The following is a 19,366-nucleotide window of genomic DNA, read 5'->3' as shown; positions in this document are numbered from 1 at the left end:
TAGGCGTTACTAACCTTTTCTGGATCTTCACTTCTGGTGTCTCACAATCTGTCTTGTAAATTGCCCTCTTGCTATAAATGGATCTGATGATCAGCTTTGTAATGTACACATCTGATTATCTGAATCAGATAAGTAGGTTACACTAATTAAGAAACATTCCTAAAGTTTACTGCTGGCAGATGAAAATATTTCTTTACATGACTGACAAACGTACTGGCATTGTGTTTAAAAAGTTCGCCGCTAACTGTCTGATAAATATGTGATGCTTCCAATTTAACGAGTAGATCAGGATTACATAAGATAAACTGAACTGAAAATTAACATAATTTCTGACTCATACAACTACCTCATCTTTACGTAATGATAGCAAACCACAGACTGCAAATTTCGTGAGGTTTACGTTTTTCACCCCGGCTCTGATACACACAGATAATTACAATTTATTTCTTGGGAGGTGGCGTCTATTGATAGACCCGCGTAATATCCAAAATTTGGTAAAATATAAGCTTATTAAATCTTACTGAACGGTATAAATGACGAAAAAGTTAAAAGGAACAGACACACAGCGGACAGCGGCATAAGTTTGTTTAACTAAGACTAGTAGAAGAAGAAATTGGTAAAAATAATAGCTATATTTTCAGATAACTTAGCGGAATGCAGCCGGGTGACATAGTTGATAGCCGTCGATGTTTCGAAAGGTGCAGACCCTGTCGTTTTCAAGGCCAAACTGCAGGTTGTGCACATGCCGAAATATCGGCGGTTGCCGACGACTTCACCCAGTTGAATTTCCGTAAACTATTCGAACACTGTAAATGCCGAGTGTAGCTCAGGCATCACATAAAAGGTATACTTTATTCGGGTTACTTTAAGATGCACGGGGATTGCCAAAGCTCAGCAAAAAGTTTCGAATAATAAAATATTCTGATTGAATTAGTTATCAGATTAACAATTAATTTTGTGAAAATTTGCACTTGCATTTCAGGATTACGAACTTGTGGGACTGGATTTTGGAAATAATTACATGATTGAAACATTTTGGAACACAAAAATTTTTGAAATTTCTTAACTTCTGAAACATGATTATGAAGAGGAGATTGAAGGCCTCTAAATGAGCTGCATCAATTTAGAAACAAACAACTTGTTTCTAGGGGCGCCCTCCTCTCCAGCCCTATCTCTCAGTAAGAGGAAAAAATGTAGTTTAGTCAAAGAATTTTACAAGAAAATGATTTAGAAGGTGGTATTGCCCAAGTTTTTAACAGGGTTGGAACTGGAACATTATTATGGGTCTCTAAAAGTCACCAATCTGTTTCCAAAATATTAAAATAACTCCATATCCCCAGACCCAACATCCGGCCCCCTCCCCCTACAAAATTTCATATGGGCGCCCTTCTTGTTACTCATAGAAATATCATCTTCAAGCGGTTCATATGCGTAGCTAATTTCTAATCGATCTGTAATGAAAATGTATCCGTAGAAAACCAAATGCACTCTTCGTTGAGTCCGTAGTTTACGGTATAGCTTAACACATAAGACCTCTGCGAAATGAAATACATATTAACACATTTACTTATAATATGTACAAGTTGAAACATGGTAAATAAATAACTTTGGTGATGCTATCAGTCCTTCAGTCATGCTGTGATGAATCAGTGTCTGAACTGACCTTTACACAAACTGTTTCACTTGCCAGCGTTTATAATCTACTAGCTGTTAAGATTCATAGCGTCGTGCTATATCGATGTATTCTCACTGCTAGACTTCCTAGATCGGGAGCGGAACTCCGCGAACAGCGTCTTAAAAAGACTTGCCGACGGGACAACTGAATGGAGTGCGTGATGCGAAACTATGTCGTCTGTTGGCATCCGTAGTGCCAGCCAACGGAGACGGCGAGCGCTTGAGAGAGCGGGTTTCGCGGAGGCGCACTCGTGGAAGGATTAAAGATAAAGGCGGCGCGCCGCGCGCCATGTGCGGTCGACGAAGACACCGTCCATACCACACTTCGTCATCAGTCCGAAAACTATTGTATGAGTAATAAATTTTAAAGAAATACAGTGTGAATTAGAAATTGGCTATTTCGTATAACTGTTGCGTATGTACTACTGATTAAAATACACTCCTGGAAATGGAAAAAAGAACACATTGACACCAGTGTGTCAGACCCACCATACTTGCTCCGGACACTGCGAGAGGGCTGTACAAGCAATGATCACACGCACGGCACAGCGGACACACCAGGAACCGCGGTGTTGGCCGTCGAATGGCGCTAGCTGCGCAGCATTTGTGCACCGCCGCCGGCAGTGTCAGCCAGTTTGCCGTGGCATACGGAGCTCCATCGCAGTCTTTAACACTGGTAGCATGCCGCGACAGCGTGGACGTGAACCGTATGTGCAGTTGACGGACTTTGAGCGAGGGCGTATAGTGGGCATGCGGGAGGCCGGGTGGACGTACCGCCGAATTGCTCAACACGGGGGGCGTGAGGTCTCCACAGTACATCGATGTTGTCGCCAGTGGTCGGCGGAAGGTGCACGTGCCCGTCGACCTGGGACCGGACCGCAGCGACGCACGGATGCACGCCAAGACCGTAGGATCCTACGCACTGCCGTAGGGGACCGCACCGCCACTTCCCAGCAAATTAGGGACACTGTTGCTCCTGGGGTATCGGCGAGGACCATTCGCAACCGTCTCCATGAAGCTAGGCTACGGTCCCGCACACCGTTAGGCCGTCTTCCGCTCACGTCCCAACATCGTGCAGCCCGCCTCCAGTGGTGTCGCGACAGCCGTGAATGGAGGGACGAATGGAGACGTGTCGTCTTCAGCGATGAGAGTCGCTTCTGCCTTGGTGCCAATGATGGTCGTATGCGTGTTTGGCGCCGTGCAGGTGAGCGCCACAATCAGGACTGCATACGACCGAGGCACACAGGGCCAACACCCGGCATCATGGTGTGGGGAGCGATCTCCTACACTGGCCGTACACCACTGGTGATCGTCGAGGGGACACTGAATAGTGCACGGTACATCCAAACCGTCATGGAACCCATCGTTCTACCATTCCTAGACCGGCAAGGGAACTTGCTGTTCCAACAGGACAATGCACGTCCGCATGTATCCCGTGCCACCCAACGTGCTCTAGAAGGTGTAAGTCAACTACCCTGGCCAGCAAGATCTCCGGATCTGTCCCCCATTGAGCATGTTTGGGACTGGATGAAGCGTCGTCTCACGCGGTCTGCACGTCCAGCACGAACGCTGGTCCAACTGAGGCACCAGGTGGAAATAGCATGGCAAGCCGTTCCACAGGACTACATCCAGCATCTCTACGATCGTCTCCATGGGAGAATAACAGCCTGCATTGCTGCGAAAGGTGGATATACACTGTACTAGTGCCGACACTGTGCATGCTCTGTTGCCTGTGTCTATGTGCCTGTGGTTCTGTCAGTGTGATGATGTGATGTATCTGACCCCAGGAATGTGTCAATAAAGTTTCCCCTTCCTGGGACAATGAATTCACGGTGTTCTTATTTCAATTTCCAGGAGTGTGTATCAGAAATGGAAAAAATAGTATTGACGTCAGCAGAAGTATAATAACAAGTAGGATAGTCCCACAGTGCTCTGTTACAAGTTCACTGGGACCGTGGCGTAGCTTATGAGGCGAATCACCGCTGAAGTGAGCTGCTTGCCCCTAATGATTTTAGTGACTGCTTACTGACCTTCACGAGTAGTTTCGGTACAAGTCGTCAAAGCCAGCAGCACTGTTGTTACTGCCTGCTTTAATAATTAGCATAAAGTACGGTAAAAAACGTCTGTGCGTATCTGACCACGGGGAAAACAGATTCAGAATATCAGAGTGGGCCAATATTTCGGGAATTTCCCACACCTTGTAAGTCACACAAACTGAAGACGTCGACGCTTTAAAATAATTCACGGGGATTTTGGCTCTTTGTAACAATAGGGCAAAAAAGTCAGTAGAGAAATAGGGCGCTCTGATATTCCTACCTTCCCCAAACATGGGGAATACGCTAGCGCTTGCACACACATACATACACACACACATACACACACGCATACACAGCGGCACTCTCAGCACAGTCTATAAATCAAATCGCATATGATCATTAGCAAATGCTGATCAGATGAGCATAATTTTTTGTCTAAGTTGTTGAAAGGTGCAATAACGACAAAACTTTTGTTTGTTGATTGACATACTTCTGTTTATAACAAACAAATTATTACCACAAACTGCCTATGTGTTTTAAACAAAGAAAATCATTTAGTACCTTCCTCAGAGCCACAGATGCACTCTGTTTTACAGTTACATATTCTTCATGTCGTGTCCCTCTGTTGAAAGGATCGTTTCAGGATTGTACAGAAGACGTCAGTTACACAACAGAAACTGAGCATTTGTCTCGAATAGACAATGGAAAGCTACTAAACGTAAGAGGGAGCCGCTTGTTAGGTGACACCATTTATTGCTTGCTAATAGCGACACTTGTAGCAGCGACAACAGCTCCCTCAGTGGAAAACATATTGTAACTTAGTAGCCCTGCAACAAGATGGCGACAGGAGGCAGTTGAACTACTGCCTGATATCTGAGATACCTGCGGTGGGATGTGGACTATGTGCGCTGAAAACCAGCTACTGGAAGCGACTCACTGCATCAAATGAACCACCTCTGTGTGGAAGGGTGCTTATACTGTGCTGGGCGGGACGGGAGATTTAATATTTTTGTCAATCGCGAATTCTTTGATCTCTTGCATAAAATGACTTGCAGATTACTAATTATATTTCCCCACAGTCGGCGGCAATGAGTAAGCGACATCAGTAATCAACGGAATTCATACAACTAAAGGTTGTGATATTAAGGGTTTGATGAGCGAATGGAACAGATTGATTGGATGATCAGAATACATGAGCTTCTACTGCTGTATTTTTCTACATCAAACTACAAATCTCAGGGCCTATTTGACTGGACATGGACACGACTCACCTTTCAAGGAGAAGGAAGGCAGAATGAATAATCCCACCGTTCTTCGTAGCCATTCGTCGTGTGGTGATGTCGGCTGGGTCGCTGGGTCGGTACGCGCTTCGTAGAAGCGGCGGCGAATCTGCAGCTCTCATCGGCGGCCCCATCAGACCCAGATACTGTCTCATGTGGTCCCGTGTGTTGCCTTAACCGGAGTAACGATATCACGATGTCGGGAGGAGGATGTAGGCGACGGATGGAAGAGCCTCCACGTCTTCTTACTTCCAGTCTGTCTCACCGACTGTCACTTTCATCCCTCTCCTTAGCTCATAGACTTTGAATTTTTCCTCCTTTCAGAGCTGTCATTAGAGGACTAAATTTGCAATGCCGACCAAAGAATGATGGCCGTTTGATGACAAGACCTCCCAGTGCACTGTACAATTGTTCTACCTTGCGTGGGTTGGTGTGCGACTAGAGAACTAGCATCTTTCGCATGTTTTCACTGTCAAGGTTGTTCCCAGCATTGGTCACATATTGTTCCGATGTTTTTCTATATTCCTTAGCTGCCGTGTAAAGAGCCACACAATACTTCTTTGTAATGACTGTCTTTGCGTGAGACCTGGACACTTTTATATTTGTGCTTCACCTAAGAATCTGTCGGAGTTCGTGATTTATGAACAACATCTCGTTGCATTGGGTGTACTACCGGTGGTCTGCGTTTATCTAACACAATATTTCGACGTCTAACCTCGGCGTCTTCAACAGATGCTTCCTGTGACTGAACGACAGCTTGCTTTGTGTCATCTGGAAGCTGCAGCTTCGTTAGGTTGAAGGGTTAGCAGGTCTGTTTGCTTTTCGTTCTTCTTCCTCTGGTTGATTTTCATCTCATCGCGTCCTGGTTTATTTCTTCTGGTTTGACACTCTTCCTTTTCCTTCCTCTTGAGCCCGAGCAGCCGCGCGGGATTAGCCGAGCGGTCTAAAGGCGCTGCAGTCATGGACTGTGCCGCTGGTCCCGGCGGGGGTTCGAGTCCTCCCTCGGGCATGGGTGTGTGTGTTTGTCCTTAGGATAATTTAGGTTACGTAGTGTGTAAGCTTAGGGGCTGATGACCTTAGCAGTTAAGTCCCATAATATTTCACACACATTTGAACTTTATTTTTGAGCCCGAGCTGCGTTGCTACTCTCGTAGCAAGTCCGGCCATCTCGTTGTTTCTCGCCAGTGAATCTGATTTCCCAGATTCCTGACGAGAGGATTCGTCGATCTTCTCGTGTCGGCATAGAAGACTCTCGCCGACTGCTTGAAGCGATCCTTCAGCATCGGCACGTCCGTTAGCCGATGTAGTTCGGCCGTGCTGAAGTCACGCGGAAGATGTAGTGCCAGTCTCAGGCACCTGTTCTGGATATTCTGGAGACTGCTGATATGAGTCTCGGCGGCATTCCCCCACACGACTGTGGCGTATTCCAGCACGGGCCTGATAAGTGCCAGATACAGCATCTTTCCGCAGCGTGGAGACAGTGTGGTCGTGGGACTTAGGAAGGTTTAGAGGAGGCGCATTCTGTCAAGGGCCTTACCCCGTATTTCCCTGATGTGCCTCTTCCACGTAAGGCGCCGATTCAGTGTGACCCACAGTAGCGGTCGGTGTTCGAACATGGTATGGGGCCTCCCATGATGAGGATTGGTGGCAGAGCTTCAGGTATACGTTTCCTCATCAAGATCACAGCTTGGCTCTTCGCTGCATTGAACTCGAGCCGCCACTTGGTGGCCCAAGCTCTTAGCTCGTTGCAGCCTATTTGTAGTCTTCCTCGCATCAGATGTGGGTACAGGGCTGTATCATCAGCATACAGCTCTGTTGCACCCGTTGCGTTTGCAGCATGTCCACTGTAAATAGGGTATACAAGAGCGGCCCCAATACTGAGCGCTGTGGGACTCTGGCGGCTATTTCCTGTGCTGTTGAGGTCCCGTCTTCCACCTTCACATCGAAGGTACGTCCCGCCAGGTAGGAGTGGATCAGGTGGGCGTGTGTCACCGGAAATCCCTGTACGAGTAACATGTGGACTAGTCGGTCGTGCCACACGCTGTCGAAGGAGCGGGAAACGTTTAGAAGTACCGCCCAAGGTACTCCCTCTTCTCCATCGCCCCCATCGCCTGCTCCACTAGTCGCTGCAGGTGGTGTGTTGTCCCGTGCACCCTTCTGAAGGCGAACTGCTCGTCGGGAAGAAGGCCTTCTTCTCCGACGTGACGGCGCAGTCTCCTGACATAGGTTCAGTCAAATACCTTTGAGACTATAGGTAACCGGCTGATGGGCCGGTAATTTTGCGCCAGCCTGTTGTCTTTGCAAGCCTTAGGGATCACCACCACCTCCGCATGTTTCCAGGTGGAGGGGTAGTGGCCGGTCCTCAGGATGGCGTTGAACATCTTCGTGAGTAGTTTCACAGCCTCTGGGGGGACCTCCTTCGGGATTGCACCGCCGACGTTATCTCACCCACCCACTTTGCGTGGGTCGAGGTGCAGTAGCTGCCGTTGAACTTCTTCTTCCGTTGTGGGTTCGATGAAGTTCTCAGGATCTTCTGCCACGAGGTATACACGGAGCCAACCTTCCACCATTCGGATACGGTCATTATCTACTTCTTCTTCAACTAGCGTGAAGTTGGCCGTGAAGGTAGCGGCCAGTACCATAGCTTTGGCACCAGGCTCGGCCACTGCATGCTGTCCGACGTGTTGCCTCCTGCGAAGGAACTGCTTAGTTGCTTGCCAAGCAGTGCCGTCTGCGACGTTCAGGGTCGCTATCCTCCCAGCCCAGTCCCTGTTCCTGTGTTCCGCGGCCGCGTACTGTATGGCGCGGCGCATTCGGTAGATCCGATTTTTCGTCGCCGCCTGGCGGGTGACGTGCCACTCTCGGAGCAGCTGTTTCTTCTGCTGGATCATCTGCAGGATGTCCGGCGGTAGCTGACGGGAGAAATCCTGCACCTTCTGACGTCTGTACTGCGTTGCTACATCAGCCGCGCTGATCGTGAGATGCGTGAACACTGCGAGTGTGGTGTCCACACCATCAACATCAGGATCCGGTACCGCGGTGTCTCTGACAGGTGCTCCCGGAAGTGTTCCCAGTCGAAGTAGGTCTTGCGTCCTTCAGGTAGTGCTGCCCCGTCCGTGCTCAGATCGGAGATCACTGGCACGTGATCTGAGGACAGGGCCACATGTGTCGTTGCGACTGCGTCGTGGGTCACTCCTTTGATGACCGCGGTGTCCAGGACATCCGGGCGGCGTCTCTTGGGATAGTGTATAGGGTCGTATGGCACTAGCACTTTCGCCTCATTATCTGTGGCCACCTTAAGAAGCCTCCTGCCGCTGGTTGTGGCTACCCTAGAGTTCCGCTCCGGGTGCTTGGCATTGAATTCGCCGCCGATAAACGTGTTGCTGCGCATTGACAACAGCGTCTCGAAGTCCTGTTGTCGTAGGAGTTCTCTAAGTTTCCGGTACTCGGCGATGACGGTCACTTGACCCACTGAAGTGCTGATTGCGACGCCTGTTGCTTCTATTTGCGTCGGCTCTGGTAGCTGGATTTGGTGGTGTCGCAGTGTTCTTACGTAGACCACAGTTCCGCCACATGCTGTTAGTCTATCGTCACGATACCACCTATAGTTAGGTGCCCTCGCGTTTACTCCGGGCTTTAGCCACGTCTCACACACGAGCAACACTCACGGCCTCGTCGCGTAAAACCTGCCTAAATTCGCCCTACTGCTGTCTTATGCTGTTTGCGTTTCATACGCAGATGGTGAGACCTATCATGTGATTAGGCATCATGGGTGTTGTTGGCTTCTCTTGTGGTGTTGGCCTAGTTTGCCGCAATCAGTGCAGACACGATCATCTGTGGTAGTTGGATAGCAGCTGTTTGAACTCCCGCAGCGTCTCTCGTAGTTCTGCGGCCTCGGTGGTTACAGTGGTCGGAGGTGGTGGGACGGGCGTAGGTGGTGGGTGGTCGCGCTGTGGCGGCCTCCCTCCTCCGCACCCACATAACCGGCCGGCCCTGCCCGGCGTCTCGTGCTCCTCTCGTGGCGGGCGGAGAACGCCTTCCGCTGCGTGGGTAGGCCGCTCCGCCTGCCGCGGCTGCTAGGCGTGTTGCTGTGCCGGTCTTGCAGGCGTTTCCCATGCGGCCACTGCCGCGGTCGCCGCTGATGCTGCAGTAACGTAGTTTCTTCCCGGATGAATTCTCCTCGCTGGTGCCTGCCACCCTGTCGCAGCTGATTTTTTGAAGGTTTTGCAGCCGCGAAAGCTGGCGACGTGTTCGTCATTGCAGTTGCAGCACATGGGTGTCTTCTTGATCGGGAACGGACACCCGCCTCACGTGCTCCCCAGCACACTTTACTCAACGCGTGGGGACATTTTGCAACATTTTGCCAGGTGGTCAATTCCCTGGCACTTGAAGCATTGAAGCGGGCGTCTCCGCCTCCTCAGGTTTTAAACTGTGACGCCGCTGATTCTACCCACTCTCGTTTCTTGAAAGATCCTCCTACGTTCCGGTGTGTCATCCAGTATGACGTCGAAGAGCGGTGTGTCTGCGTTGTCTTTCGGCGACTTCATCCGGGATACCGTCCTTATGGTGTTTCCTTTGGCCTCAAGAAGCTCCTTCAGGTACTGGGGGTCCATACTGAAGGTCAGGCGGTGGAAGACTACTTTGAGCGTCTTTGTAGGTGAGTACGTGAACCAGTTTAGACCACGGCTGTCAATGAGGTCAGTAACGCTATTGTAGTCTTCCGTGGTTCGCGTCACGATTCTGTACATATCGTGACTTGCTGTCTTCGTAGTAAAGTTGTTCTTGATTACCGCGAGGATCATCTGTTCTACTTCCTTAAAGGAGTCCGGCCATTTCATCATGATGGGTGGTGGCGGGGGCCCCTTGCTTCTCTGCTGCTGGTCTGCTGTCTCCTCCTCCTTCCCTTCGAGCTCAGCAAATCGGTTTTTAACGACCATGATTGCAGCAATAGCCAACTGTACAGCTCTTCCAATCTTCTTGCGTTTGGGCATTTGAAATCCATCCGCCTCAGTGGTCGTCTCAGGGGCTTTGCACCATTTAGACGACGCTTTTCTTCGCGTTTGCAGCGTCGGTACGGTGGTGGCAGCGGCGGTAGTCGCACGTTTTCGGTAGCTTTCCGGACTCGTTTCCGCCGGGCACTTCCTAGTGCGACTTTCCTCCACCTCCATATCCTCCACGTCTTCAGCTTCCTCTTCGTCGTTCCCCAGCATGAACTGGGCCGTCCGTTGAATGGTATCCACGAAGACGTCTTTTATCTACTTTCGTGGCCCGACTTCAGGCCAGGGGACTGGTTCTTCGGTGGGCGATGTTACCCTTTCGTGTGTGTTGATCTTGGAGGTGGTGTTCTTTGGTCCGCCCACGTCGAGTGCACGTGTTACTGTGTAGGAGGGCATGCCTCCTGCGATAGTAATAGTGCGCTTTTGTCTCTTCTTGTTCCCTTTCTGGGAACGGGGTGCTGTAGGTTGCGGACAGGGTGTGGCCGCCGGTAATATAATTACCCCCCGGCCGGCGACTCCCCCCGCATCTAGCTTCCTCGACCGAGGTCGAAGTGCATTACAGCTACTCGGTCCATCAGCTTTGTCTCGTGCTATTGCTCTTCATCATCTGTCGTCTTCCCGGAGCGAGACGTCTTAGGTAGCGGACAGGCCGCATCCGCCGGTATAACCGGGAGGCGACTTCCCCCGCTACTTGCAGTCTCTGCCGAGGCATTGGCCGCATAACGCCGTCTCATCTCGCTTCCTTCCTCCCTCTGGTTCTTCACTGGCTGTTCCGTCATAAGCAGAGGGTCGGATGGGGCCGCCGACGGAGCAAGCTCCGCCGGGAGATGATCCGCCGCTCTGCGCTCGTCTTCTAGTCCCAGGAAATCAGCCACCTCGACTTCCGGGTCACACAGCCGGTCCATCTCGGTTGGGGGGCCGGATGGGAACGTCAACAGAGCAAGCTCTGCTGATCGTGGATTCGCCACACCCTTCGCTTCAGCGTGCGTTCAGCACTGTGAGCCATCTCTGAGCTCCTCTCCGGACGGTCTCTGAACGACAGGCTGACCGTGTCCCGTATTTATGTTTGGACGGTGTCTGGCGTTCCCTACGCCGTCCGCTCCCGCTGCGACCATGTCGGTTGATCGCTAGATGTTCCATCTTCCGTCCGCGCCCGCTTCCGCTGGTTCCACGGTGGCGGCCGTTTCATGGAGTACCCTACTAGCTCTGCGCCAGCCGGGCCCGTTCCTCGCACTGTCGACAGGCTGCGTTTTGCTGTTGGTGACCGTTCCGACTTTCTCCAGCGCCCAAGTCATTCTCTTGGTCTTATGTTTCCTTCCATTTTTGTAATGGTTCCAAAGCCGGGTTCCACGACGTGCTGAGTTGGTATCCAGCTTCCCGGTTTATCAAGCTCTCTGGCATCTTGATTTTAATCGATTCAGTGACGACGCTGTCCCAAATTTGGGAGTCTGAGATAAGATCCTGGCTTTATCATAATTCATGGTGTGCCCAAGTTCCAAGCAACGTTCTTCTATTGCCGATTTAGTGGCTTGTCGTAGCCTGATATGTCTTTGGTGCTCTTATATCAACGGTCCTGGTGGTCTGACCTATTTAAGATATACCTCATTCACATGGTATATGGTAGATACCAGGTTTTCTGAATCCCATATCATCCTTAACCGTTCCAAGAAGCGTCCTGATCTTCTCCACTAGAGAACGACCCCACCGATAGAGTGGGCAGGAAAACCTGAGCTCTGCTCAAGGAAACAGGATGGCCTGAGAAGGTTGTCAAGCACCTGAAAGCTAAGGCACCAGTACCACTTAGATTATATGGAATGCCCAAGTTCCATAAAGAGGGTATACCGTTGCGTCCTATGGTAATCAATATTGGTGCAACCACCTATCCTACAGCCACCCATCTTAAGAAGATGTTAGCACTGTGTGTGGGAAAGTGATCCACCACATCCGCAACTCATCAGGCTTCGTGGAAAGTCTCAAAAACCTACGAATCTCTAACAAAGACATCATGGTCTGCTTTGATATTGTGTCTCTGTTCACTAGGATGCCACTTCACGACACATTCGATTTAATCAGTGAAAAATTTCTTGGAGCTGTGTTGCACCTTTTCAAGCATATCTTAACATCGACCTATTTCGTATGTGGAGGCCAATTTTATGAACAGACTGAAGGGGTGGCGATGGGTAGTCCCTTATATCCGGTTGTGGCAAATCTGTTTATGGAGAGATTCGAGGATGAGGCACTTACAATCACTGGCTACAAGCCGACCTGTTTCTATAGGTACGTTGATGACTCGTTTGTCATCTATCCACATGGTCGGGAAAAACTGCAGGAGTTTCTTGACCATCTGAACTCGAGACACCGCAGCATTAACTTCACAATGCAACTAGAAAATAATGGTCAACTTATTTTCCTTGATGTCCTGCTGAAAAGGAAGACAGACGGCACATTAGGCCATAGTGTGTATAGAATACCTACACACACCGATTTATACCTACAGGCTGACAGCTGCCATCATGCGGCACAGAAGATTGGGGTGCTGAGAACACTTGTTCATCGAGCCAAAACACTGTCCGACTCAGACAGCTTGACAGCAGAGTTAGAACACCTACTGCAAGTGTTACTCAACAAGGGACATTCGTAAGGCGCTACATCCCTCCAGACGACATGATACTAAGGGAGAAGAACAAGAAGAGACCAGGAGGGTAGCATTTCTACCGTGTGCAGGACCTATATCTGCTAAGATTAGCAGAATACTGAAAAATCACAATATCAGGAGTGTGTTCCACCCACCAAACAAGATCAGGGCGCTTCTTGAAACGGTTGAGGATGATCTAGGATTGAGAAAATCTGGTATGTACAATATACCATGTGAATGCGGTATGTCTTACATTGGCCAGACCACCAGGACCGTTGATATAATATGTAAAGAGCACCAAAGACATACCAGGCTACGACAAGCCACTAAATCGGCAACAGCAGAACATTACTTGGAACTTGAGCACACCATGAATTATGATAAAACCAGGATCTTATCTCAGACACCAAAATTTTTGGACAGCGTCATCACTGAATCGATCGAAATCAAGATGACAGAGAACATGATAAACCGGGAAGCGGGATACCAACTCAGCACGGCGTGGAACCCGGCTTTGGACCTATTACAAAAACAATGGAACAAAACACAAGAGCAGGAGAATGACAGGGACGCTAGAGAAAGTCGGAACGGTCACCAACAGCAAACGCAGCCTGTCGACACTGCTAGGAACACCCTGGCGGGCGCGGACCTAGTAGGGACGCCATGAAACGGCCACCACCGTGGGAAACAGCGGAAGCGGGCGCGGACGGAAGACGGAACATCTGGCGACCAACCGACACGGTCGGAGCGGGAGCGGACGGCATAGGGAACGCCAGACACCGTCCAGACATAAATACGGGACACGGTCAGCCTGTCGTTCAGTCAGAGGAAACACCTGATGAAGACGCCGAGGTACGATGTCTAAATATTGAGCTACACAAACGCAGACCACCGGCAGTACACCCGACTCAACGAGATGTCACGAAATCGCTGGGAAAGTCTAAGATATTACAGCCTCCTTACTGTCCACAAAACATCCTTTTTAAGCACGCAGACTCCTTCCTAAGTTCTTCACTTTTGCACGCCTCCCTTTGTGAATTCTTGGCGTTTTGAGTGTATGCTCCATCCCGTTGCCTGTGGGGGTACCTGAATTCTAGACAAGTTCTCGATTTTTTAAGTCTGCAGGAAACGGCTGCTGCCACCGACAATATTCACAGACCTCCATTTGTGCATCCTTGACGTTTTTTCTTAGACCCTGCATGGGTCCACAGTTACCTGCAAGGCTTTTTGTTGTCCACCAGGCTCTTCGCAAGGTGTCCAAGGTTAAGCAAGGTAAGAGCACCCTCCCGGCTACCGCTGTAAGCTGTAAGTGGCCACCAGGGGGGGTATCATAGTACGAATGTTAATGTTTTATGGATAGAACTTTTAAGTAATAAATACAAAAAAATTAAAATTCTATATTTTTATTGCTGAAACTATAAAAAATTGTATAAAAATTTTAATGGTCTTGATCGCATAAAACACATTACAAGTGATTACTAATCTTTATTGTTAAACAACCACCTTCAGATGAGATATCTGAAGATGGCTGTTTTACAGTCAAAACTAGCAGCCAATTGTAAGGTAATGTATTTTGTGTTTGCCCGCATCTCGTGGTCGTGCGGTAGCGTTCTCGCTTCCCGCGCCCGGGTTTCCGGGTTCGATTCCCGGCGGGGTCAGGGATTTTCTCTGCCTCGTGATGGCTGGGTGTTGTGTGTTGTCCTTCTGTTAGTTAGGTTTAAGTAGTTCTAAGTTCTAGGGGACTGATGACCATATATGTTAAGTCCCATAATGCTCAGAGCCATTTGAACCATTTTATTTTATGTCAACAAGACAATTAAGAGCTTTAATAAAATGTGTTTAAAGTTTTCGAAATACAAAAGATCGCTTATTTCCATCACCTGGTAATATCAGTCTCACTCCATTACTGTTCCTTACGCTTTTTAATATAAAACATACATAATTGGTGTCTTTTAAGACACCAATTATGTATGTTTTATATCAAAATTGGTGTCTTTTAAGACACCAATTATGTATGTTTTATATCAAAAAGCGTAAGGAACAGTAATGGTGTGAGATTGATATTACCAGGTGATGGAAATAAGCGATCTTTTGTATTTCGAAAACTTTAAACACATTTTATTAAAGCTCTTAATTGTCTTGTTGACATAAAATAAAATGGTTCAAATGGCTCTGAGCACTATGGCCTATTATCTTCAGCAGTTTCTATTACTGACGATCAAGGATGTTCTGAGTATCGTTGCCAAATAAGAGAAATGGATTACGTTTCTTATTACAAGCTTCTTTATTTAAGAGGGGCATTATCCCTCCCGTTATGACGAGTACCAGAATTTCTTAAATTAGCTCTTCTTCGCATAATTCATGGACTGTCAGAACATTGATAGAATCTCAAAAACGACGGAAGAAATTGGTTATGTTCTTCCGTATGATCCTCGTCCTCTGTATCTGCAACCACACACGAGCAAGTAGGCCTAGTAATATTCCTTGTCAGGCCCGGAAGCTTACAAAACGGATTTCCGCATGGCTTCGCTGCTATTACACACTCAATCACTTCTAGACGTGGTTTAATTACTGTAAATTGACAATCTTTGTTTCCAATATTCACATATAATATGTACATTTCTGGACATACCATGTCATTATACTTCTGTGAAGACGATATTGACATCTGCTAAACCAATACTAAGCTTCTGAAAATGACAAATTAATTTTGTCATAACCGGTAAAGCGTGATACAAACATATTTGCAACTGAGGACTGAATTTTATGCTGAAGAAAGTTACGCCTAGGTATTTAATCGACGTCACTGTGTGAAGCAGCATACTGTTAACGCTGAATTATCGTTTTTCCTACTCACTTGCATTAAATTACGTTTTTTTCTACTTTTAGAGGATGCCCCTATTCATCACAACAACTAGAAATTTTTTCTAAGTTTTCTTGTTTCCTCCTAAGTCACTCAACGACGGCATCCTAGTGGACACACATAGCCTTCAGCAAACAGCCGCAAATTGCTGCTTACCTCTCCGTCATGTTATTTATGTATATAGAGAACAAGAGCAATCCTATAGCACTTCCCTGCGGCATTTCTGAAGAAAGCTTCGTCTCTCAAGATCACTCACCATCGAGTACCACGTTCTGGGCTCTGTTACTTAAGAAGTCTTCGAGCCACTCCCATATCTTGGAACCTATTCCTCAAGCTCAGACCTTGGTTAGCACTCTGCAGTGGGCAGCGTCTCAAACGCTTTCCTAAAATCTAGGAATACCGAAGCTGTCTACCGCGCGTCATTCATGGTGAGCAGGATATCATCAGAGAAAAGGGGAAGCTGAGTCTCGCAGTAGCAATGCTATTTAAATCCGTGCTGATGCGTGGACAGAAGCTTTCCGGCCTCAAGGAAATTTATTACTGAGAATGTTCAAGAATTCTGCAGCAAACCAAGATTAAGGATATTGGTCTGTAATTTTGTGTGTCTACTCTCTTACCATTCATATACACAGTAATCACCTGCGAATTTTTCTAACCGCTTCGGACTTTGCGCTGGGTGAGAGATTCACAATTAATGCAGGCTAAATAACACGTTCTTCTCCTTTCCGTGAAATGTTGCAGCATTAATTTTCTACAAAAGCAACACCTTTTTGTCGGTGACAGTGTTAACGTATTTGTAGCGTTTAGAAAAATACGCTCCCTCTTTCTTGAATACTGTCAGCTATAATAATTTTTATCCAGATATAGCTAAAACTATTTATATCATATAATTTTGTTTTTAAAGACCTTAACTTACCAGCCAAATATCAATAGCCGCGCGGGATTAGACGAGCGGTCTGGGACGCTGCAGTCATGGACTGTGCGGCTGGTCCCGGCGGAGGTTCGAGTCCTCTCTCGGGCATGGGCGTGTGTGTTTGTCCTTAGGATAATTTAGGTTACGTAGTGTGTAAGCTTAGGGACTGATGACCTTAGCAGTTAAGGCCCATAAGATTTCACACACATTTGAACATTTTTGAACAAATATCAATATTTATAAATATCAACTGCTGAAATACATGCGTTCGCGCTATACAGACCTCTCAAATTCCAACTGCTGAAGTAGTTCAGTAAACTATCACAGCACTGTGTCATTTCCTCTACTTGCAACCCGAAATATTGCAAATCTGCGACGTGTGCCAAATGCTCAAAAATGCTTCTTTATACAACTACAGCAATGGATACAAAGCGTCACAAATTTAAAACGAGTCTCATTTATTATTAACTCTGAGGCGCGCGTATTTTTTTTAATTAAATGACATGTTTCGACCACTCTGGATATCTTCGGATCTAAGAATTTTAGTCTTATCGAGGTTCGGAACTTGGTATCAGAGTACTCTGATAAGAAGTTCTGAATAGGCAGGGCGAGTTGCTGACGCAGTTACTTAGGTCTGAAGAGTGGTAGAGAGTGGTAGAAACACATAATTTAATTTTTTTTAAATGTACAACTGAGACTCAACAATAAATGATAATTATTTTAAATATCACTTCAGCTGCTGATTCTCTCGAGAAGAATATGTCTGCTAGAGTATCAGCTATTTGTTGAGCTCGTCTACAGGGGTTAAGGCGTAATTCGTGTTCAGCAGATGTAACGCATAAATGCTCTTACTGTTACAGGCGTTCGAAGAGCTGGAGACACTGTTGGCTCGCCACAACATCTGCATCGCCGTCAAGGAGAAGCTGGTGAAGGACTCGGGCGTCGCTGAAGAGGCCGGCTACGACAGCATCGTCAACAAGCTGCTCACCAAGCCGCGGGCCAGGGGTGAGTGTGCCCAACCGTGGATAGCAGAGGCGCGTGGCCCAAGGCGCTAGCCATATAGTGTACAACACACAGCACAACTTATTAGTCCCGCTATTTTCAAAGATAATTCCTTTTTTATCATTCTTCATTACTTTTTTTCGTTTGACTGTTGAATGACAGCTATGGTGTCACATTTATTATTTGCGGAAGAATCGGAAGAAGCGGTCGTCGTAGAAAGAAGTTAATATACTGTCACAGTAGTTATCCGAGGGTTACACCGAAGCATGCGCAGAAAGTATGTGGGAACGTAGATTACCATGTAAATCAGTAACTACTGCAAGCTGTAATACCTCATGTGTGTGAATTTAGACATCGTTACTGGAAAAACTGGTAGAAGCCGACCTCGGGGAAGATCAGTTTGGATTGCGTAGAAATGTTGGAACACGTGAGGCAATACTGACCTTACGACTTATTTTAGAAGAAAGATTAAGGAAAGGCAAACCTACGTTTATAGCATTTGTAGACTTAGAGAAAGCTTTAGACAATGTTGACTGGAATACTCTCTTTCAAATTCTAAAGGTGGCAGGGGTAAAATACAGGGAGCGAAAGGCTATTTACAATTTGTACAGAAAACAGATGGCAGTTATAAGAGTCGAGGGATATGAAAGGGAAGCAGTGGTTTGGAAGGGAGTGGGACAGGGTTGTAGCCTCTCCCCGATGTTATTCAATCTGTATATTGAGCAAGCAGTAAAGGAAACGAAAGACAAATTCGCAGTAGGTATTAAAATCCAAGGAGAGGAAATAAAAACTTTGAGGTTCGCCGAAGACATTGTAATTCTGTCAGAGACAGCAAAGGACTTGGAAGAGCAGTTGAACGGAATGGACAGTCTCTTGAAAGGAGGATATAAGATGAACATCAACAAAAGCAAAACGAGGATAATGGAATGTAGTCGAATTAAGTCGGGTGATGCTGAGGGAATTAGATTAGGAAATGAGACACTTAAAGTAGTAAAGGAGTTTTGCTATTTGGGGAGCAAAATAACTGATGATGGTCGAAGTAGAGAGGATATAAAATGTAGACTGGCAAAGGCAAGGAAAGCGTTTCTGAAGAAGAGAAATTTGTTATCATCGAGTATTGATTTAAGTGTCAGGAATTCATTTCTGAAAGTATTTGTATGGAGTGTAGCCATGTATGGAAGTGAAACATGGATGATAAATAGTTTGGACAAGAAGAGAATAGAAGCTTTCGAAATGTGGTGCTACAGAAGAATGCTGAAGACTAGATGGGTAGATCACATAACTAATGAGGAGGTATTGAATAGAATTGGGGAAGAGGAGTTTGTGGCACAACTTGACAAGAAGAAGAGACCGGTTGGTAGGACATGTTCTGAGGCATCAAGGGATCACAAATTTAGCGTTGGACGGCAGCGTGGAGGGTAAAAATCGTAGAGGGAGACCAAGATATGAATACACTAAGCAGATTCAGAAGGATGTAGGTTGCAGGAAGTACTGGGAGATGAAGAAGCTTGCACAGGATAGAGTAGCATTGAGAGCTGCATCAAACCAGTCTCAGGACTGAATACCACAACAACAACAATATACTGGAATCAGAGACTATATAGACTCTGATACACCTCTTTAGACCTAATGTTGATAAAGTTAACACAATCGAAATACGCTACCGGAAATTTGACGATATCATGAGATCGAAAGGTGATAATGAAAACGAGATGGAGGGAGCACTACGTACCACAAATGAAATTCAAGTCAAAATAAACCGGTCATTTATTTAAAAAAGTTCGCTTTTCCACACAAGAAAACCAACGGATTAACAATACAAATTTGTTAGTCAGAGCCGCGCGGGATTAGCCGAGCGGTCTGGGGAGCTACAGTCATGGACTGTGCGGCTGATCCCGGCGGAGGTTCGAGTCCTCCCTCGGGCATGGGTGTGTGTGTGTGTGTGTGTGTGTGTGTGTGTGTGTGT

General features: G+C 47.2%; 1 protein-coding gene across 1 annotated transcript in view; it reads left to right on the top strand.

Moving 5' to 3' along the window:
- Nucleotides 1–19,366, top strand: part of LOC126474016 (metabotropic glutamate receptor 4-like) — an 873,060-nt gene that overhangs the window by 367,820 nt on the left and 485,874 nt on the right. Inside the window, exon 3 of the mRNA XM_050101416.1 lies at nt 17,259–17,403. Coding sequence (XP_049957373.1) covers nt 17,259–17,403 — 145 coding nt within the window. The remainder of the gene's footprint in view (nt 1–17,258; nt 17,404–19,366) is intronic.

The sequence above is a fragment of the Schistocerca serialis genome, chromosome 4, assembly GCF_023864345.2.
Source record: "Schistocerca serialis cubense isolate TAMUIC-IGC-003099 chromosome 4, iqSchSeri2.2, whole genome shotgun sequence".
NCBI lineage: Eukaryota > Metazoa > Arthropoda > Insecta > Orthoptera > Acrididae > Schistocerca > Schistocerca serialis.
This window is presented reverse-complemented; position numbering and strand designations above follow the sequence as displayed.